The sequence below is a fragment of the Lacerta agilis genome, chromosome 5, assembly GCF_009819535.1.
Source record: "Lacerta agilis isolate rLacAgi1 chromosome 5, rLacAgi1.pri, whole genome shotgun sequence".
In the NCBI taxonomy this organism is placed as follows: Eukaryota; Metazoa; Chordata; class Lepidosauria; order Squamata; family Lacertidae; genus Lacerta; species Lacerta agilis.
The window spans coordinates 55762204-55784159 of NC_046316.1; the positions used below are offsets into that span (position 1 = coordinate 55762204).

At 44.5% G+C, this 21956-nt stretch overlaps 3 protein-coding genes across 6 annotated transcripts; 1 reads left to right on the top strand and 2 right to left on the bottom strand.

The window, feature by feature from the left end:
* Positions 1–646: 646 nt before the first annotated feature.
* LOC117047126 (V-type proton ATPase subunit e 2) lies at positions 647–3579 on the bottom strand. The gene is made up of 4 exons (XM_033149920.1): positions 3404–3579; positions 2487–2534; positions 1667–1788; positions 647–1170 (listed from the first exon to the last, which is right to left on the bottom strand). The coding sequence occupies exons 1-3, from the start codon at positions 3505–3507 to the stop codon at positions 1695–1697; spliced, it is 246 nt and encodes an 81-aa protein (XP_033005811.1). The 5' UTR covers positions 3508–3579; the 3' UTR covers positions 647–1170; positions 1667–1694.
* Positions 3580–5174: 1595 nt separating this feature from the next.
* Positions 5175–12250, bottom strand: LOC117047129 (cytochrome c oxidase assembly protein COX15 homolog). Its single transcript, XM_033149926.1, has 9 exons — positions 12144–12250; positions 10575–10762; positions 9886–10008; positions 9011–9197; positions 8555–8722; positions 7468–7549; positions 7025–7179; positions 6445–6558; positions 5175–5872 (listed from the first exon to the last, which is right to left on the bottom strand). The coding sequence occupies exons 1-9, from the start codon at positions 12213–12215 to the stop codon at positions 5741–5743; spliced, it is 1221 nt and encodes a 406-aa protein (XP_033005817.1). The 5' UTR covers positions 12216–12250; the 3' UTR covers positions 5175–5740.
* Positions 12251–12371: 121 nt separating this feature from the next.
* On the top strand, positions 12372–20703 carry CUTC (cutC copper transporter). 4 transcript variants are annotated; one of them, XM_033149929.1, is made up of 9 exons: positions 12372–12523; positions 14462–14533; positions 15603–15662; positions 16297–16506; positions 17799–17834; positions 18176–18309; positions 19079–19106; positions 19851–19956; positions 20293–20703. In XM_033149929.1, the coding sequence occupies exons 1-9, from the start codon at positions 12478–12480 to the stop codon at positions 20402–20404; spliced, it is 804 nt and encodes a 267-aa protein (XP_033005820.1). In that variant the 5' UTR covers positions 12372–12477; the 3' UTR covers positions 20405–20703. The 4 variants fall into 4 exon arrangements, with proteins under 4 accessions (XP_033005820.1, XP_033005818.1, XP_033005821.1 ...); XM_033149927.1 differs by lacking the exon at positions 12372–12523 and adding an exon at positions 12700–12832 and having other exon boundaries at positions 18173–18309; XM_033149928.1 differs by lacking the exon at positions 12372–12523 and adding an exon at positions 12704–12832.
* Positions 20704–21956: the final 1253 nt, after the last annotated feature.

Consider the following 21956-nt stretch of genomic DNA (forward strand, 5'->3'; position numbering starts at 1 on the left):
CACACACTCCTTTCAAATCCCACATTTACCCATCATTCAGTGTGTCTCAGTGCTGTTGTCCCTGCACTGGGGCTTCCAGCAGTTCCAAGTTCCACAGAAGACCACCTTGAACTATGGAACGCTGTCCCTGGTACAACTTGTTTTAACAACACCTAGCCCATAAACTCAATCAACTATGGGCTAAGTTACATTATGAATTTGTTTTCATACTTGAACTCCAGTTACTGTAGCAATAAATTATGCTGAATTGTGTAAGCAGAGTTTCTTGATGCTAGTTGTGCTGGAAGCTTGTTGGTTGGTGTAGATCACTACTAGCTGTAAAAACCATAATTTCTCATCTGTGCTCAAGAATGGGAACCAATCTACAATTGTAGGCCTAAGGAAAATAACTTGCTTTATTGCTGTGTGGTCCTGAACACAATAGGGTTACTATCATAAATCCTAGTCTGGAAATTTGCAGTGGCTTAGTTGCTTACACCACCTGGATAGTTTACTGAAGTGCTCTTTGTCAGGAAACAGACCAATTTTGATTTCAGCCCAATACCAATTAGATGTTATGGATGGAGGCTGGAGTATTACCCTGGCTGACTTTCAAGCACTTCTGGGCCCCATATCAGATCTCTTTAACAGAAGACAAAGAAAGATAACATACTAAAAAAAATTATTTTCACGATACCAGTTTACACTCAATAAGTACAAATACACAACATTATAAATAATAGTGGAAGGGAGAATTCTAGGCAAATGCATCCTAGTGCAGCAGCTTCACTGCTAATGGACAAAGATAGGGAGAGAACAGATCTATTGGGTGGGCATCACCATGTAAACGTAAGGAAGGTGTCTAGTCTCTTGCCCAAGAGGGTGTTCTTCCAGAGCTCCACCAGCAATTATTCAATCTTAGTGTTCATTACAGGACTTTCAAAATGCAAGCATTTCCCCTAACTGCCAAGAGAAGGACATTTAGTTACAACATCAAACCCAAGAGCAGATGCCACCAAGATGCATCAATTAAAACAGGTGGGAGATGGTTAAACAAGTGAAATGGTCCCTAAATATGTTTGGGTCTTGGCCCTACTGCTGTGGGGAAATTTAGAGTGCAAACAAAAGATCCGTTGAGTTAGTACTGGAAAGGACAAGGGGTGGAGCTGTTATCTAGCATCAGAAGGAAGCCTAGGAAAAAAGAGAAAAAGATTTCTTAGTATTGACCTTACCCCAGCAGGATAGAAAATATCTGAGAACCATCAACCTGTTGCCCTTTCAGTAAGATTTACCATAGCTACCTTTTACAGACAATGAGAGTGACCTGTCCTATAGAACCACAGAGTGGCAACACTATTAGAGACTGATTACAGGTACCTTTCTGGTTCTATTGGTTAAGCTAGGGATGGGACCTATGATTCTCATGTTGTAGCTGGACTATGATCACCTGATTGGCTGTATTGGCTTGGGCTAATAGGTGTCAGGATCCAATAACATCTAGAGAACCATAAGTTCCCCATCCCTGGGCTATGCCATTGACAGGTGAGTCTGGCAAGGAACCAAGGATGGGAATCTTTGTAAACTGGAAGCCAGTAGATTCCTTTTTCTTACAAGCTATTAATGAGTTGCATCTAATGTATTTGTGTGTTAGTAAGGTAGGTTAGGTAGTGCTGGATAGAGCAAGTACCTGTTAAATTGGTTGATAGTGGTCCAGTTCACTCCCACAGGAAGCGCACATACCAGATGGTCTCATTCTTCAGCTGGGGTCCAAACAGTGGGTTGGCCTGGGCCAGGAGTGCTATAAGCCAGCTGCAAGGGAAAGATAGGAAGGAGACATATAAACTGGATCACAACACCTTTTGTACTAGTGCTGAAATACAAAAAGTCTTATTTTGCAAGTAACTGCTAGGTCATTTTTGCAAGTAACAGTTGTTATAAAAAGGACAGTATCACTATAGGTGGGATATACAATCTAGGGAGCAAAGTATTCTAGTTCTTTAAATGTACTACAAGGCAATAAGATCTGCCCTGGTGCATTATGCCTGAGAGTGCCTAGCTTAGCATAACAGCTGAGCCAGACAGGATGTTAGGGCAGCTAGAACAGTCTAGTGCTTTGGTGTATGATCAGAGATGGTCTAAGGCTTTGTTATGGGATGCAAAATCCACTCCTTGTTCATATATGGGGTCCTGGGAGCATCATGCATGAATGATGCTAGGAATATTGGAAGAGACTGTACCATGATCCAAGATTACCCAAAAGCTTATTTTATGAAAGAGAGGCAGGCTGTTTATGCACCTATGTGTAGAATAAGGACCTGGCAACCGTGAAGCAACATGAGCATCTCCGAGGTGGTGTATACAGGAGAGCTTCTTCTATTTGGGATTCCTTCCTAGATTCCCAATATTCAGGAAGCAGCCACTTAGATAAAGTTAGGAGGGTGGTTGGTTTCCTGCTGGGTACAACCCAGCCCTACACCCACAACCCATCTCCCCTATGCAATACTCACAAGAGATAGCAGGAAATGGCTGTGGTCACCAACATGGTAATAATCACTCTGTGAAGTGAAAAAATGAAAAAGGAAAGAAAAAAAGATTGAGTATAGCTGCAATCCTAACCCTACTTACCTGGGAGTAAACTCCACTGAATATATTAGGAATTTTTTCTGAGTAGACATGGACAGGATTGTGCTGTTACTGAAATATTCAAGGGGGTCACACAGGAGAAAGGATTCCCAGATGAGGCACTACACATGCAGATAGCAGTTGAGGCGGTACAGTGGGCTGTGCCACTCCTCAAGGCTATTCCTCCCTGCTCCCATACCCCGACTCCTATATACCATGTTAATCAGAGAAAAATATCCTAGCCCAGCACTTGGGCTGCTATACTAGTTTGCTATTTGCAGGGTCGTTGGTGTTTCCAACGCGAGGTAGCATTCAGAAATGTGATTCCCTCCCCCCTCCCAACTTGGCGGTCTGAAGCGATGCGGAGTCCCATTCTACAGCATCCGTGGATCAGGCCTCCTTCAAGGCCAAAGGCGACTGCGGAGAAGGAGAGCCTGCGAGTGTCGCACTTGCTGGGGAAGCGCGTGCTGGTCCCTGCTAAAGGCTTTGTGTGTGTGTGTGTGTGTGTGTGTGATGTCATCTCCCAATATATGAATATCTCTATATGGTGATCTTTTTGAACATATATGTCATTCTCACATATCTATCTATCTATCTATCTATCTATCTATCTATCTATCTATCTATCCATCTATCTATCTATAGATATAGATATTCTCAAAGCCTTTAGCAAGGACTACCACCACCCTTCCCTCGCAATTATAGATCACTATGTATATATTGATCTATTTGGAGATGGCGATGACAGAGAGACCTGGCGATGGATCGAGCGGGCGGAGGCTGCGAGGGCGGGGAGCCTCACCCGCGGTTGGGCCCCTTGGGCACGAGCCACGGCCCGGCGATTCCCACGAGCCCCCAGAAGACGGAGAAGAGGATGATCGGCAGCGCGAAGCTGTGCGCCGTCATAGCGAAGCAGGTTGGGAGCGACCGACGGGATGAAGGACAAGAGGCCGCCGCCGCCGAGACCGCAAGAGTGAAGCTCCGCCCCGCCCCACCCCCGCCTATCGCTTTCTTCGCTTCTGGCCCGGTCCGCAACCAATCAGAACTCCGTGCGCCCTCCCGGTTTTTTTTCCCTTCGCCACCCCGTATTTTGGAGCCTCGGTTCCGAATGGAGTTGCCTGTGTCGTACCGCCCCCTGCTGCCTCGGAGGGTGTATTGCGAGGAGCGGAGAAGGCAGGTCGAATCCTGCTATAGAGCCGTTGCCGGCAAGAGCATCATATAGGAGTCCGCCGGGGTTGGGGTAGTTGCTCCCTCTAATGAGCCATGATCACCAGATTTGCAGGCTTCTACTCCCCCCCCCCCACCCCCGTTTTACAAAAAGGTTATAGAATTTGTAGACCCAGATATGAACAAAAATGTGCAGGCACCAATTTCCACCTTTATTTTGTGAAAAAAACTTATCCCTTCAACCTTTCAGGGTTTCTATTTTAGACCATTTCTATACCACTTAAAATATGCAAAAAATCCTCTTAGGTGGTGTACAAAAAAAAGCTGATCAGAAAATTATATGATGTTATGTATAAAAATGTTGCATTGCTGCAACATTACTAACACATAGAAACCAGTATCAGTTCCTTCTCCTTCTGACACCCATCCCCTCTCAGTATCCTGGCTCTCACTAAGCACATTCATTGGGTTCTAGCTAATGAATGAAACAATGGATGACATTAAGGAAACTAGATCTAGCCAATTTAATACTAGAGTGAAACATCTGTGTCTCCGCTCTTGGTTTGGTTTAAAGCCTTTTATGCTAGTCTTCACTGCTGGTGAAGTTAATGCTACCCAACTGAAAACAAGTCAGGTATGCAATACTGGCAAGTAATGTATAAAAGAAAAAGGTAGCAGCAAAGACGGTAAGTAGTTCATCATCTTTCAAAGTCACATTTCATAGCAAAAAATGTCCCTCCCTGCATCTGCAAACACTTTAAAAAATACTCTGCTGCCAATCTGCCACAATTATACCAATACTGAAGCAGGCTGGGCTGGGGCTGATTCCATGTTAGGCTCATTTTGCTGAGAGGCAGCGGTAGGGAACTGCAGTAGTGTAGTACAACTCTGAATTGTAGGGTACATGATAGAGCTCTTTAGAGAAATGAAGCAAAGTGGGAGACTGTGAAGTTGAGTGTAGCAGCAGTGCCCAGGAAAGAATTAAGGGCTGCAGCAATGAGTGAAAAGCCATCTACCCATTGTAGCAGGTCAACCCACTGAGAATGAAAGGGATAAATGTGGAATACAAGTTTCTCAGGGGGGTGGTCTACCTAGGTCTTGGAAGTCACCTGATCCACCAGAATTGTTAAGATATGTTCTCTGCTGCTAGTTATGTTTATTTACTCATTTGCAACATTTACTCTCCCCCTCCCCTCCCCAGAAAAAATCCTTTGTGGATATTGATGTTAATGAAACATATTCCAAATCAACCCACTCATGTGGCTGCCTTAAAGCTGCCACAGGCATCTGGTTGGCCAATGAGAACAAGATGATGGACTCGATGGGGCCTTTAGTTTGCTGCAGCAGAGTTTCTTAAGAAGGTACAGTGTATAGGGACATTGTAAGAACAGTCAATTTTAAAAGACTTATTGAGAAACTTTTTTATTAAATAAGGAAAGGACTGTGGGTCTTCTGCACGGTTAAATTACAGTGCACATTTCAATATTCAAATGCAAAAAATTGCACTCAAAAAATTGCACTAAAACCCCATTCTGCTAAAGAAAATCAAGAAACTATGCCACCCATCAACCTTCTAATACTGTTTTGAAATGCCTTTATTTGCTGTTCATCCAAATTTCTAGGCCCGCTCACCCCATAATCCATTGTCTATATCCACCCTATACAGAATGTAAAAGGCTTATGGCTGTAGCCTCATACAGACAGCTCAGCAGGAAGCGAGACACATCTCAAACGACCATCATTCTTGCCAGAGCCCACCTTTTCAACATCACACCTTAAGCAAAGGATGGTGATTCATGTTCAACAAGTTTTGCAACAAAGCACTTCAACTCATGACGCCAAGGTGCTGCTCAGCCTCGCCTTCTGTTCAAATTAAGGCTTTCAGGAAGAGGAGCATACAACACATGGGGCAAAGGCAGCAACCATGAACCTTCAGCACTAGCAAAGAGGCTGGCTAAGTAGGGAAGCAAGGTTATTTTGGGATCCGCTTCAGTTCATGCATCAGCCACAACGCCACACTGAGCAATACCAGGGAACCTGATTGATGAGTGGCTGCTAAAGGAGTTGGGACATACAGGAGAAGTGTGCTGATGCCCAGGGTAACCTGCAGAGGAGCAAGAATAAAATGAAGTTTCAGACGTAAGCAAAGTTTGCTTATCAATTAAATATAGAAGTATGTGCAAATACGTCTGCATTGTATTCTTATTGCACAAAATTATACACAAGAAGCTTCATAAGCAATTGGTACGGGGATTTTTATATGTTCTGCCTCTCTGCCCATGGTAAATAACCTGCTACAGGATGAGGTAGTTGCAATAGTGTTTCATGATACAACGCTAATGAAACTGCACTAAAGTTCCCTCTTTGTCCTCTCAGTTTAAACCCAGAAGGCAGGGAAGGAGCAGAGGTGGGCAGCGACCATAGCGCTGTGAAATATTTCCACAGAAGAGCACAACTGCAGCTCTATTTCCCCCTTTTGTTCTTCAAAGCCAATAAATAAATTAAAATTGGTCCACACCAATTTCAGTTTTAAATGCCGGAGACCAGCAACCAAGATAGCCTTATCAGTGACAAGAAGGCAGGCACCTACCTGGAAGGAAGGAGGAACTTGCCATTCCATCAGAGGACACTACTAAGTGGCAATTTAAAGGGTTTTTTAAAGGGCATAGTTAATACCTGGAGATATGCCACAGCCAGTAAGGAAGCAACTGCCATCCTTGTCCTCCGTGGGAGAGGAATCTTCCTGGAAAACAGGTACAGACCTGTAATGGCTGCAACAGAGGAAACTCCCTAAAGGGAAAAGAGTAAATATCCAGTGAGGGAACCAGAGAAGCTTTGCAATGACAACAAAGGGCTTAGAAGCAGAGTTGGAAGGGATCTTAAAAGGTCATCTAGTCCAAAGCTGATGCAGGAACCTCACTACTACAGCATCCCTGACCATCCAGTCTCTGAAAAAGAGTCCATCACTTCTGGGGCAGTGTGCTCCTCTTTCAAACAATTCATGTCATCATGATATTCTCCCTAATGTTTAGACTAAATCCCAACCCCCTTTTTGTAACTTGCACCCTTTAATCAGAGACAGTGGAGATGGAAACCAGTACTTTAGGCACGCAAACAAGTGCTCTACTCTGAGTTAAGGGGCCTGCCTTCCCACACTCCCAGTTACACCACCACCTGGAATGAACACAAACCCAAGAACAGCAAACCAATTTAAAAAAGAGGTGTTATCTAAGAGCATAAAGAGGAAGAAACATACCAGAATCCTGTGATCAAACTGCACAGTTGTGGGATTCTCAAATATGTTCTTCAACTTTGGGGAAAAGGCAAGGAGATCATCAGGGATCCAGCGTTCCCCCATCTTGGGAAATGAATTGTATACAAGACCAGCATCCAGTCCTGCCACAAATGCCCCTAGAGTTCCAGAAACGAGAGTCTGTCATACCCGGAAGTATGAATGTAATAGAACAAGCTATCTAAAAACCACCACGGTGAGAGTTGTAGGTCTTTCCCTCAAGGCCACAAAACAGTTCCCAGTGATGTTGTCTAGCCAGCATGAAGAGGAAGCATTTCAGTAACTTGGAATTGAAAAAGTCTAGATCCTCCCAATGGGAAATGAAACAACACACACACATCCCTGACCATGCTGCCTATTGCTTCTCAAAAGAAAGAGATTGGTGGAAAAGTGACAGGGACTTTTACCTGAGAGGGCAGTGAGAAAGATCAGGCCTGATGTTCCATGAGCAAACCTTCTTAGGCGCAGGAGTTGACGGGTTTCTGGTAACTGTTAAAACAGGAGGAGGATCACAAGAATATGCAATGGCCTTTTTATATATTCTAAAGGGAGTATCTGCAAAGGAAACTAGTGTTCCATAGGCTCAGCATATACACACATTTCCAATAAGACTCCTGACCGAAGAGGAACGTATTTATTTCATTCTCAATGGCTAAGGCAGCAAGGACTTCTGCTCTTCTCAGCTGTTATGCTGCATGGCCCTTAATGGACATGACTTACATCCAATTATATCTATGAATCCAAATCTACCAAATTTTATAGAAAGCAGCCAGATAATGTCTGCATGCTTGATTTAATCCTACTGTCGAGTCATCATACCCAAGACCAGATCCACAAGTCCCAGAAACATCTACTGCCTGGATGTATAGGGCAAAAGTGCATGGCAATATCTTCTGTGGCAGGGATGCGGCATCGCTAGAACTGGGGAAGTTGTGGCAGACTGCTCTGTAAGAAACGGAATAGCTGATCCCAGGCTGAATTCTTCTCAGTCTGCATTTCTCCTGCTATGCTTTCTTAAATAACTACCCTCTTAAGAGGCCATCCTACCAAGTGAACTATGAGGGTGCAGTGTTGTGTGGGCTCTCCTTTCTTCCCTTTTCATGTGATGCTCCGAAGCAGTGGCTGTGATCACCATAAAGGGATTTGAAACCCTGCCTGAAGGGTTGCCTGAGAATTGGGAACAGGCGCTAGATTTGCATGTGATGCAGGAGTGTGTGCCTCCCACTGCAAGTTCATTGGCTCCCTCTATGCATGGGAGTGTCAGTGCTAACAGAGTTCTTGATTGGTAAGCTTTGGTGGTGTTTCCAGGAACATTATTTCCCACGATTTGTAATTTTCCTCTTCCCTCCCAGGCTGAGCACATATAGGATACAGTGGCAGTTTGGTCTGCACAGTGGCAGTGTGCCTCCCTCCACAAGAACAATTGGTGTACAGGATTTATTGGCCCAACTGTGACTCAATACATGACCCCGGTCTGCCCCACTTTTCACTCACCTTGTGCTGTGGCAGCAGTAATGAGAGTCCAGTCCACAGGCTGTAGCAGTAAAGAACAAGTGCAGAGCCCAGATGTGCGGCTAGACGGTACTGACTGACCCGTGGGATATCATGAGAGTCTGGCTTTTCCTCTAATCCACTTTTTACCATATACCAGCCCAATAGGCCCTACCAAAACAAACAAAAAGGACTATAGAGGCATGAAACTAAGACCACTTTAACTCCTGCCACTATCATGTACATTCTCTTCCAAGGAACTAAGATCTAACAACACTCCAAGCAGCATGATATGAAGTTTCTGCTGGGCTTCTGTGCATCAGAGACCTAAGATCACATACAAATCAGCTCCTGGAGCTTGCAAAGGATCAAGGCCTTTCATATTCTATCTCAGTTATCTTGGGCAGAGTAATTTAATGATTCATTTAACTATTTCAAGGTCCCAGTGGTCTTTCCCACCTGGAAGCAGACAAGTCCACAGAGGGCAATGACACGACCCTTCAGGAACCGGTTTAGGTAACCCTTCCTCCAGAAGTAAGCTGCTGGAAGGATGTAAGCCAGTCCAACAAGCCGTCCCCACATTCGGTGTGAATACTCCATGTACCAGATGAATTTGAACTCTGTCAGCGTCATGTTGTGGTTCAGGCTGTTAGATTCAGAGAGAAAGTTTATAAAACAACAACAAACCCTGCCGTAAGGTGTAGGTGCCCATTCCCCTCTTTCCATGACAAGTTCTCTCAAGAAGTAGCATTCAAGATGCTTTTTTCTCACTTCCTGTAAGGTTCTCAGTTAGTTGCTCATGAGTAAGCAGCCAGAACTCCGCTGTTTCCTTTAAGGTTTTTATTGTGTAAACTATGTACAGTGCAGAGCTAAAAAGTTCATGTCTGTATCAAGCGGTGTCAGAATCTAGGAATGGTTCCCTTCCGGTTCTGACCCCAACAAAAGAGCTTAGGGATATGAAAACCCCGCCTCCCATCTTTTTGTTTCACCCCACGACGCCTTTGGGGCGACGGAAGTTGCGCACCCCCTGTATCGCCCGCTGAACTGTGTGAGTGCTGGGTCTCTCACGCATCTCCAGAGCCTCGCCTCCTTTCCCCCTGAGAGACCTCCCCCTCCTCGCTGGATGCCTCACCACTCCTCCCACTGCTAGAGGAGGTACTGCTAGCAAGGTGGGACTGGCGCTCTCTAACATCCTGAGAGCCCTTGCACTACTCTGCGCTGAGTCAGGGATAATTCCCTGACACTTCCCTTTTGCTGGGATAGTAGAATAGGCTTCCCCCGCCACCACCAATTTAAATTTACTCTCTAGGAACTTTAGCTCAACCCATGCCTACATTTTAAATTCTGGGAATTGCTGGTAGTTTTGGAATTCTGCTTCCCACTCCTGCTGTGTCCGAGGAGGCTTCATCTCTCGCACGAGATGCCAGTCAACCATTGAAAGCCCAGACTCTGTCAGCCTGAGAAGGAAAGAACAGCAAGGACATACCACTCAGGGAAAATGCTATCAATGTGGAATATAATGGTGTGTGCATGTGTATCTATTTATCTAGAAAAGCAGAATGAAGCCATAATGGGAAATTTCAGACACTGGGGGCAATGCAGATGCAAAGTCTGACTACACACAAACATACCAGTAATCAATTAGATGCAAATATATATGTAATCACACCTTTTAAATTCTGAAATAGTCTAAATTAACTACCATACCTCAAAAGGTTGTTATGACAGTAAGTACAAAACATATTTATTTGTTACCCTTTAATCCCACCTTCCTTTTAAGGTCTGCATTGTTTATCTACAATGCATTTATAAAATAAGGGTAGACACAGGCATTCAAAGGGCAGAGAGATACCAGAAGTTAGTTTAGGCCCACACACTGGCATGACCAAGACTAAGCAATGCCCCTAAGAAGATCTTTGCTGGTTGCTAAAAGATGCAATCTTATGACAGTTGGAGAACCATAATGTCAATGGTAAATAATATATAGTGAAAGGCTTGAAGAGGAGGTGCTAATTTTCCTTACCTAGTGACACCACCCAACACCACAGCTCCGGCCACAGTACCACTGCATATTAGAAGCCAGCGCCCTACAGCCCGGTTGGTCACAGCATTGGGGACAGGTGGTGCCACCACTCTGGGATGGGAAGCAACTTCTGACACTACGCTGTGTTGTGACCATCTCTGTGGGAGCTGCCACCACCGTTGACATTGCTGAGGACAGAGAAGGAGGCTATTTATAATTAGTGCCACCCCACTAAACATACATTTGCAATTCATGACATGGAAGAGGAGCATTACTCAAATGAACTCTCTTTACTGTAAAGAGTTCACACCTGTGTTCACTACATCAGAAAGGTTGTATTGAGTCCCAGACATTATTCTACAAAATACAAGGACAAGGATAAAGGAACAGATCATCAGTGGTGCAAGCACAAAAAAACTGGACAACAGGAATGTCAACAGCTATTCACTGAGATGCACAACAAAACTTATTTTTATTTTCAATATGTTCTTAAGTGTCCTGCTTGTGGAATCTGCAGAAGCATTTGGCTGGCCACCATTAGCAAAAAGAGGTTGAACTCCATGGACTCTAGAAGTGTGATCCAGTAGGGTTTTCATATGTTATTTAAACGCTGAAAGCATATGGAGGGGAAACTGTTCATGTTTTTACAGGGCCTGTGACCATGTAATAAAATGTGATGCTATATTCATAACTGTTATTTTATTTGTTTAAAACATGTATACACTACTCTTCATCTAGGTGGGACCAGAGCAGTTCATGGTATAGAACCTTTTTTAAAAAAAATCCTGTACTAAAATACTTAAAACTATTAAACATTACACCTATTGTTAAAATTATATATAAAGAGAGAGAGAGAGAGAAAGCCTGCAACTTACACATTTAATTGGTCCACATTTAGCTATACGCACTTGGCAATTTAAAAAATAATTTAAAAGAGGACAAGAGTCCAGGGAAAAAGACTTTGGCAATCCCACCTGCCATCGAAACTAATGTGTTTTGACTATACTGTATGTGAATTTTGATTTAGGCATGATTCCCGGAATGTAACCCCGCCATAGCTGTCAACTTTTCCCTTTTTTTAAGGGAAATTCCCTTATTCCGAATAGGATTCCTCGCAAGAAAAGGGAAAAGTTGACAGCTATGAACCCCGCATAGGTTGAGGGCTTACTGTAGATATACAAGCAAATATTTTGGCAGCCACCGAAACTCCTAGAGAAACAAGTCTTCAGTCTGCCCCCTTTAACGTGTCTGGTTGTGACAGGTGCAGACAATAGAGTCTGTAGTTTTCTTGAATATCCACCGATAATTAGAGTTCCCCACGTGGAAATGAGGTAGCATTGATTAGCACCTCCCACAGTGCAAAGAATACATAAAGGGCGGGAACTCTTGGCATTTTCCCCAGCAGCGTCTCTTAGCCAACGTTATAGCAGGTACTCAGCCTACTCGCAAGGGTAAAAAACGAAGAGCCGCGGGGGTGGGATCGCTTAGTTTTGCAACCCTCAGCCGATAAAGAGGCATCTTTCATCCGGTCCCCGTTGCTATGGAAACCAAGCGCCGCCCCTGGAGTACCTGGCCGGGGGACCCCGCTCCTCGAGGGGCCAGCAGCAGCCGAGACCCTCCTAGCGCCGCCCGCAAGAGCATCTCTCCTCAAGTTGAAACCCGGAAGCAACTCGCTCTTGACACGGAAAGGAATCCGAGCTATTTCCGGAAATGCCGCAACCGCGCACTCTGTGACCGCGACGCCACGTGACAGGTGGGTCGGCGCCGCCTCTTGCGCGTGCGCCACCGCGCGTGAGTCGAGGCCCCAGGGGTGGGCGGGGCTTCCTCCTCAGCTCAGGGGTTGTTTGGCGCTGAACTGCCGACATCCGCCGCGTCTCCGGAGCGGCCCCGAGGCGGACACGGAATGAGGAGATGGGACCGGAAGCAGGGCCTGGCAGAAGGGTGTGAGGGTGAGTGGGCGGAAGGACGGCCGGAAGGAAGGAAGCACGAGGGATCCCGAGGGCGGGGCCGTGGCCGGAAATCCGGGCGGTTCCAAGGCCTCCCTTTCTCCCTCCACAGATGCCAGAAATTTTAATGCAGTTGTTCTGGGGGGTGCCCTGTGCACACTCAAGGCCGCTATGTGCATTCAGCAAAACCAAGTGGGAAAGATTTTACTAGGCTTTAGACTGCGGAGGAAGGAATTGGCATTTTTACAGATGAGGCTTTTATGTGTTTAAGACGTAAAACCCCATTGAGCCCAAAGGGGTCCTTATTCTCAGGTGAGCGTCTGCAGAGTTGTAGCCTACGCCTGAGGACTGCAATCTTGCCTGCACTCAGTGGGGCTTGCTTAATTAATTTCTATATTTTTAAGGGAGGGGGGAGTTGAAGCGCTTTACAAGCTACATTGAAGCAATCCTGAATAAAACATTACGGAATAAAGTCAAATATAAAGTGTACATAGTTAACAGGAAACTAAAACATTACCTTAAAAAAATTCAAAACAAAACATTACAAAGGAGGTCAGCTACAGAATGCACATTTAATGCACTATGTTACTGGCCAAAGTTCCATCTGTTGTTGGAGTTTCTAGAGCAAGGTCTGCATTTGCCTAAGGGAGACTTGGCGGTTACAGACTGGCCTTGCTGTCAGCAGTTCCCACGCATCTCAACTTCATCTTCTTGCTGGACAACTTGAATCCTCTGAAATATCTGGAGAAAGGTGGAAGGGAAGTCAACCCTACTCAATTTAATATTCTGAAAGGAGGAAAAATCTGGATCACCAGCACAGACATTTTATTAGGAATGTAGAATGCTGCTTTAAAGTGAGTCAGACCATAGAGCCATCTAGTTCAGTATTGTTTGCACTGACTTGACAGCAGTATTCCATGGTTTCAAATGGAACAACCTAGCGCTACTTGGACTTACTGGGAATTGAACCTGCGGCCTTCTGAAAACAAGGCTGATGCACTACCACTGAGCTGTGACCCCTCCTCAAATCCTCCAAATTGGAGCCCGCCCCTTAAAATGCTTATTCCGCTTTAGATTTGTGCTATCTGCACAAATCAGGTTCAAGAATCTCTTTTGATGATGCAGTTACATTAAGGACCACCTACTGAATAAACTTGCCAGTGTATTAATTTCTCCTGTACCCCTTTATATCTCCCCCTGTAAGTGATGAAGAGTTGGGATAGCGGAGGTTTATAATTCTCTCCATTGGAAGGTTCACCTAGTGCTGATGTCTTTTTGGTGCCAGATAAATACTTTTTAATTGCACGGGCCTTTTAAAATAATTTAGAATTTTCAGGTTTTTAGTCTGATTTTTGTATGTGCCACTTTCACAGTTGCTTGTTTGTTAATTATTTGGTATTCTATGTTTATTATTTAATTTTGTGTACTACTCTGGGAGACTTCAGGCTGAAAAGTGACTTACCTGGTAATAAATAAACATATAAACACATAAACAGACAGAGACAGATCTGTTTAGACAATGCAACACAGAGAACAAGATCCAGAGAGAGCAAGAAGTCAAGGGGATCAGGAGTTACAGCAAAAGTAGCCTTCAACTTCCCATGTGTCTTTTTTGTACCTGTTTTGAGCTGATACAGATCAAGCTTGATTTCTTCTTTAAATTTGCATGGTGATACAAGTTTTCTGTTCTTACTGTGTGTACCCTTTAAAGCAGCTGCTGACAGGTTAAAGCTGTGTAATGTGACTGGTGATGGGGAATCTATGAAGCTTCTGTTTCTGAGAGCTGGATGTGCTTGGGTGAGCAAGATGAAAGAAGCCAGTTGAAAGACAAAACAAGCGCTGGAGCTTGAGGTGGAAGGAATCGCCTCTCTCAATCACTGTCCCTTTTCTCTGAGACAGAGCCTGATTGCCCCATAACCTCTGGTCGTGTTTCTCTTCTAGGAATGGCCAATGGCTTTCTCATGGAAGTATGTGTTGATTCTGTGGAGTCTGCTGTGAATGCAGAGAGAGGAGGTAATCCCATAAAAAAGATGGAAGATAAAAATACTTAAGGATCATTGAGGAGTCTTTCTAGGCCAGGACACCTCCGGGTACACATGCTATATGTATTGAAAAGAGAGGCACACTTACTTCCCCAAGCAGTGTGAAACCATTTTATGAACCCTTTTAGGCTTGAAAGGCAGGATATTAAATGTTATAAACTAATATAAGTAAAGACTTCCAAAGTTCTGATCTAGGTTAGTGACACATAGATTCAGGATATGCATTTATATATCATTTTAATTGCCTGCAACCCAATTACTCTAGCCTTTGAGAGTAGGGCAAACTGCAAATTTAAATGAATAAATGTCAACTCGCCTTGTCTTCAGCTGCTTTAACTATTTAAGTTGTCCTGCTCTGTTTTGTTGCAGTGCATTATAAAACATGGGCTGAGATACTCAAATCACCTATTATTGATTTTCTTTCTTAGTTACTGCCCAAGTAGGGGTTGAAGTCTATGTGGATAAGCTAAATACAGGTGACTGATCTCACTCTTCATAAACAGTGGCTTGAAAATTTCCAGCACTCCTACCCATTGGTTTATTTTATTTATTACTTAAATTTGTTAGTCGCTACTTACAAACAAACAGAGCCCCCCCCCCCGATACATTAACACAGTGTTCCCCAACCTTGGGCCTCCAGCTGTTTTCAGACTACAATTCCCATCATTCCAGACTACTGGTCTTGCTAGCTAGGGATGATGGGAGTTGTAGTCCAAAAACATCTGGAGGCCCAAGGTTGGGGAACATTGCATTAACAAACCCAACATAGATACATTAAAACCAAGGGGAGGAGGGAGGGAATACATTAAAAAAACATCCCACCCACTTCTAAATGGCTGCAGATAATTAAAGGCCAAAGGCCTGATTATAGAGAAAGCTTTTTGCCTGGTGGCTAAAGACATATAATGATGGAGCCGGGCGAACTCCCCTCGTTGGATTATAGCAAGGACCACATGGTTCCTTCATAATGTAGATCTCTGTTAAAATCTTGCAAACCACTTATATTCAGAGATTTAATGTGTGACCCTGTTGTGTTGCAGGTGCTGGCCGCCTTGAACTGTGTGCCAACCTCATGGAAGGAGGAACAACACCTACTATAGGTGAGTTGGCACATACAAGCCAAGATCCAATCCACCATTTCTCTGCAAGATGTACTGAGCAGCCAAGCAGTGTGGAGAAATGTTTGGACCTCTGCCCTCTAGGCCTTCTGCTCCTGGAACAGAGAAAGGAAATACCAGTTTTTCGGCTTGCTCTTTTTGTGTTCTTCTGTGTCATCAGTACCTCTGGGTCTTGTTGCAAAACAGGCTGTTATTTAATCACCCTATTTCACCTTCCCTTCTTCAGCAGCCCCTTCTCCCAAATTCTGCAAAAAGGGTTTGACATCTGCCCCGTTCTCTTTTCCCTTGCTTCTCTTAGACCCAGTGCTGATGGTCTAGCTCTGGGATGGGGAACCTGTGGCTCTCCAAATGCTGTTGGACTTCAACTCGCCTCAGCCTGAATAGTCAATGGTCAGTTGATTGGAGTTGTAGTTCACCAACATCTGGAGGGCATCTTGTTGGCTACTCCAGACATAGGGAGAACTGACCTAGATGGCTCAGTGGTCTCCCTTTGTATAAGGCATCTTGCTATGTTCCTAAGTTCCTCCGTACCATGTTCTAGGTTTTACTTCTTGTGCATCTCATAGAACAGTCCAGTACATAACTGACACCATGTCCTAAACCTGTTTGTCTGCAGGCCTTTTGCAAGTGGTGAAGCAGTGTACAAGGGTGCCTGTATTTGTGATGATCCGCCCCCGTGGGGGGGATTTCCTCTATTCTGACCGAGAAGTGGAGGTGATGAAGGCAGACATCCGACTTGCTAAGCAACATGGGGCTGATGGGTTGGTGTTTGGAGCCTTGACTGAGGATGGACGTGTGGATACAGAGCTCTGCACAGCACTACTGGGTGAGCAGGCTTTACTTTCCATAGGGCTTGCTTGAGTAGTGATTGTCGTACAGTGCCACCAGCTGATAATTCCACAGTTCAAATTAAGAAATATTTCCTATGGGCAAGAGGCAAGATCCACGAGCCTGCCTCACGATTTTGAGCTATTCATTCATTTACAGTATAAGAGAACATCTAATCCACCCTTCAATATGTGATCCCAGGGTGGATTACAGTAGAATAAAAGCAATGCAGCACAATTTATAAAAACATATATAAATGGAGCTTATTAGGGGGGAAATGGCCATGGTGCTCAGTTGCAGAAGTGATGGAACTTCTGACTCCCTACTCCAGAAAAAAGAGGCTGGGGTAATTCTGAAGTTTCACCTGATGCCAAAATGACAACAGCGCTTTAGCACCAGTCGTGCTCCTAGGGCAGTCTACACCAAGCTGGTATCCTGCAGATGCTTGGGGCTATAACTCCCATTATCCCCAGCTAATTTGACAAAGGCTGCTCTAGAGGGAGGACATTCCATAGTTCATTCCATAAATGAATGAATTGTTCACATAAAGCAGGAGCCAAATGCTGTAATGGTTGGGATGACTGACCTTTGTTTGTAAGAAGGGGCACTGTGCAGCTCTGATGGAGACAGTGTTAGGTATCCATAATTTCTGCACAGAAGGAAGAATTATCCAGAAGAATAGGAAACTTTATTGAAAGAATGATAACTATGGTTTTCTGGACCCTCAAAAATGCCAAGAAAATAATTACCAGCTATTTTCTCCATTTAACTGAAACTGACAGTATATCTTCTGAAGAATTAGTCTTGCTAGGGGAAGCCTGTCCTCTTCCTGCATGCCCCCCCCCCCCACACAGAACAGCACACAGGAGGAGGAAAGGTGGGGAAAGTTCTATCAGGCAAGCTGAAATACAGCAGCTAAACTATTTAACCAGAAGCCAATATCAATTCACTCAAAGGTTGATTATTCCACAGGCTACCTAGTGAGACGAGTGGATACATCTTTAGTCTACTCCAGGATTACTTTTTAAAATAAGTGGATAAGCCCAACATGTGTGAGGGGTTTGATACACAAAATGTGAAAAGAAATGCCATACAAAGAGCTAGCTAGTGGGCAGTCTCAATGGAAATGAGAAAGGATGATGAACCCATATTGCAGAAATGGTGTCAGATGACTACAGCCACCTTGGAGAAGTTTCCTTTCTTTCCAGGGCCAGTAGCAGAAGCATTGCCTTCACAAAGACAACCCTAAGCAAAGGTATACTAACCATCTGGGATCTGTTCTTTTTGCAGCTGCTTCCCGCCCTCTGCCGGTCACCTTCCACAGAGGTGAGTTTCTGTTTGCTGGTTTTCCCCAGGCATCTGGTTGGCCACTGCAAGAACATGATGCTGGACTGGATAGGCCATTGGACAGATCCAGAACACTCTTCTTACAGAGCTTGGAGTGGGGAATGAAAGCCAGACTGCCTACTTGCAGGATGTAGGCTCAGGCACAATGGCCTTACCTTGGTGGGGTTGTGGGGGGGACTATGAGAATGTACTCTGGGAATTGCAAACATTGGGACTGCCTACCAGGGATTTGGACTAGGCTAAAACCTGGAACATGTCAGTAGATTTGCCTTCTAGAAGATTTGGCAGTAAAGACTGACATGTTCCATTTTTCTCAGCAGCTTTTGACATGGTCTATGACCCTTTGGCAGCCTTGGAAACGCTAATATCAATGGGCTTTGAACGGGTCCTGACTAGTGGCTGTGACAGCTCTGTTTTAGAGGGGCTGCCCTTGATAAAACGACTGACAGAACAGGTGAGGTGTCATTTCTACCAAATTTGTAACTCTACTGATACACTTTTCTTGCCTACTTAGAGTGGGCTATCCAAGGAACTGACAGAGTGTGGTGGGGGCAGAGAAGTGCCAGCTAGCAGTCTTTCATGGTCTTCAGATGGGTGAGGGTTTTTCAACGATTAAGGGTGATAACTGACCTCCCCATTGAATATACAGAAACTGTGCCTTGCACCTTCTGATACAATAGCTTCTTTCAGTATTGCATTAATCCCCATAGGCTACTGCAGTAAATTAGCTCCCTTCTTCTCTGTTAAAGTACACAGTATGCGCATGGCACACCCATATCTCACACCTGTCCAGCAGAATGCACAACGACAAAAAAGTCAACGAAGGGAGTCACTCAGTTATTTTAAAGTTGCTTCCACTCTCCAACACTGGGGTGAAGTTGAAGCAATCCTGCTGATACTGATATGACAGCATATAGTTTTTCAAGTTCAACCATCCCAGGATGGAGGTGAAACTTGGTAGATCCTCAGTTTGACTTTGCAGAGGTGAAACATACACAATGATAGACAAAGTGTGGGAGCCTACTTTCCTAGAGGAGGTTGTAAGAAACTCAACATGACAGTATTACTTGGAGCAAACCATTTGAAAAGCAGCGTAAAAAATGAAATTAAATATTGCAAATAAATACATTCTACATCTTCCTTAACAGAATATTTGTGCTACCCATTTGGTGTGTTTTCTCCTATAAGCAAGACCACTAAACCCCTTTTCTCTTCCTTTTCAGGCTAAGGGCAGGATTGTTGTAGTGCCAGGTAAGACTCTGCAGTGAGTACCACTTGTTGGCATAGATCAGAACTCTAGCACCAACCAAGCATGTTGTTAGGCAGCCCCACTTGCCCAAGTGGCAAGAAGTCCAGGAACAGAGCTTTAGGGTGTAATTCCCTTTGGATGAGAGTGCATGAAAGACTTAAGCTTTATAATATTTATTTATTTGCCGTTATAAAAACAGACAGAGCGTAGTAGAAATTGATGGACTTCTATAGCAGGCGGCACAACTGTTGAAACTTCATTAGGTTAAAGGAATAGTGTGGACACCCACGCACAACCTCTACCTGCTTAACTTGTTGCTGTAGACTCTTTGCCTCTGTCAATCCAAATTCAATTTGCTTCTAGATATCTGTCCCCTCCTCAAACTGTTATAGGTATGGCATTATGAAGGCAAAGATTTCCAGGCATCGAGGAACATGAACTAAAGTTCCCTTATCGTGTTCCTGAGTGATCACTAACGTGTCAGGCAAAACAAAAGCAGTGAGCCATTTGAGCTAATCAGCAGCTAAACTGATAATACCTAATGGGCACCTGCTCCCTTCCAGAGGCATAATATTTAGGAGGTCTACCTGCTTCAGAGCTGCGAGTGCAGCCTGCATTGACCCTAAAGATTACCCCCTGGCTCAGAGCAAAGGGATTTTCCCCATCTATTTAATGGCCCAGAATGTAGCTCTCCTTTCCTGCTTTAACTTCATGTTTGTGACTGAGTTATGGGTTCTCTCCACCAGGGGGAGGCATAACCGAGAGAAACCTGCAGAGAATCTTAGAAGGCTCTGGCGCCTCTGAGTTTCACTGCTCAGCGCGCTCAGTCAAAGACTCAGGAATGAAGTTCAGGTAACTGAGCAAGTTTCTATCCTGACTTACTGAGGGGCCCAAGCCTTGCTTCCATCTCCCGATGCAGCTTCACCGTTTTGGGTAGTAACTTGACTAAGAACATCTGGGGCACTGGAACCTGACAGGTGCATTTAGCTGGGAGCAAGGCATTGTTGCATTAGGGATGTGTTTGTGTCTGTAGTTCATAGTTGCAGATGCAATGGGTTAAGGTAGCACCCAAATGGCAACATGACAGCAGATTATGACTCAGTGGGTAGGACTTAGGATGGTTCTTTTCCCGGCTCTTCCAGGTCCAGGTTCCAGACAGTAACCAAAGACTTATTGGTATTCTTTTAGAAACCCTTATGCTACCATGGGGGCCTACCTCTCCACACCTGAATATTCCATCAAGGTGGCCGATGTGGCTAAAGTGAGGACCCTGAATGCAATTGCAAAGAATATCCTGTAGAACACGCTACCGTGGGCCAGGAAGACCCAGAGCCCTGTGACCTGCGCAATCCATAGACATAGACATTTCAACAGCATCCTTGCCAGCGCTTAAAGGACATGGGTCAATCAAATGAAGAAGCCTCTGCTTGTTTTTCTTCTATTCCCACTTGCTCCACAGCGTTTTTTCCTCAGATGTCGTAATGCTGTTTTGTCTGTGGGGAGCAAATGATGGGGATGGGCTTAATTAAAGGGGCACTCGCCATCAAGCAACACTCTCCCTGTTAAGGTCTCTTCTCAAATAAACCCTGAAGCCACTCTATGTCACTGTGGCTCTTCTTCCTGTAGAGGCCATGACAAGACTTTGAACTGCTCCCAAAGGAAATGGGCCAGGGTGGGGGGAAGAGCACATTGGGTGTTGCAGGCTTCCTTCATCCCACCTCAGTTTGATTGGAGTGGAAGACTACTTCTTTGAAGTACATAGAGGAAAGTGGTAAAGCAATATTGCAATTGCAGGAGGAGTGATCTCTCAGAGAACAGGGGGGTAAGAGAGCGACCACAAGGTGACCAAGCACTGCAATTCCGTATACCTGACAGCAAAATTTCATTGTTGTCAGGTTCTGGATCCTGTCCTACAGAAGTCATTAGAGTGGGTGAAGTTTCTATGTAATTAATTTATATAAAAACATTACATAAAAATGCCAGAGTGGTTTGCAAAAATTATACATAGAACCATGCAATGAAAACCATATTGAAAACTTAAAATCAGAAATGAGCTAACATTTACGGAAAGATGTATTCTTGATTTCCTGCATGAACTTGTTAATCCTTATTGGCAGAACATTCCACAGTGCTGGACTGATGACACTAAAGGCTTGGATGCTTATTGTCAGATCTCCACCAATTTGGGGAATGACCAACGACGCTCCTGCAAATGATTTTAGTGACTGAGCTGGGATATAAGGGTTCAGGCAGAACAAGGCCAAGGTAGCCCCACACAGAGCACATTGCAGTAATCCAACCTCACGTTTCTCAACACATGGACTACAGTGGCCAGGCTGCAAGATTGCCCTAAGGGCATCATTTTCTTGCCCTTTCGGCATTTGCCTCCATTTGCATAGCATCATGACAAGCAGGGCAGCTCCTTAGGTAAGTTAACCTTCCAGAATAATCAGTATCTTGAGGAGGAGGAGAAGTTCAGAAAATGTTTGAGGTTTTATCTGACTCTAGTAAGGGGAGTGTAGAGATTCAGAGATTGTGTAAGAGATAGTCATGTGGTTTCTGCTGCTAAAGGCCATTGTGGATCTCGCACAATGACTCACAAGTAAAACTAAGCCAAATCATGACTTGACACAAATGCTCTGGCATACAGAAGAGGAGATTGTGATTGCTCCTCTGGGCCTGCCGCTTCAAGCTAAGCCTGGGCTCATGTGTGAAGCAAGACAAACCATGAGCTTAGGCTTACTTTACAACAGCAGGACTAGGGAAGAAGCAAAGCAGATGTGAATTCTGAGAACCTGTGTGTCTGCACTGATCTATGAAATTCAACTCTGCCCCCCCCTCCACCTTTACAA

Bases quoted from the DNA above. Each gene is read 5' to 3' on its own strand.
- LOC117047126 (XM_033149920.1), bottom strand. From the start codon at position 3,507: ATGACGGCGCACAGCTTCGCGCTGCCGATCATCCTCTTCTCCGTCTTC. The intron at 2,535-3,403 runs GTGAGGCTCCCC...TTCACTTCACAG, and splicing joins CCCAAGGGGCCCAACCGCGG to AGTGATTATTACCATGTTGG. The intron at 1,789-2,486 runs GTGAGTATTGCA...TTTCCCTTGCAG, and splicing joins GCCATTTCCTGCTATCTCTT to CTGGCTTATAGCACTCCTGG.
- LOC117047129 (XM_033149926.1), bottom strand. From the start codon at position 12,215: ATGCTCTTGCGGGCGGCGCTAGGAGGGTCTCGGCTGCTGCTGGCCCCT. The intron at 9,198-9,885 runs GTAGGCATGGGT...TGAATCTAACAG, and splicing joins CAATTCCCAGAATTTAAAAT to CCTGAACCACAACATGACGC. The intron at 6,559-7,024 runs GTATGTTTCTTC...TTTTCCCTTTAG, and splicing joins AGTTTGATCACAGGATTCTG to GGAGTTTCCTCTGTTGCAGC.
- CUTC (XM_033149927.1), top strand. From the start codon at position 12,781: ATGTGTTTAAGACGTAAAACCCCATTGAGCCCAAAGGGGTCCTTATTC. The intron at 15,663-16,296 runs GTGAGTTGGCAC...GTTTGTCTGCAG, and splicing joins AGGAACAACACCTACTATAG to GCCTTTTGCAAGTGGTGAAG. The intron at 16,507-17,798 runs GTGAGCAGGCTT...TTCTTTTTGCAG, and splicing joins GCTCTGCACAGCACTACTGG to CTGCTTCCCGCCCTCTGCCG.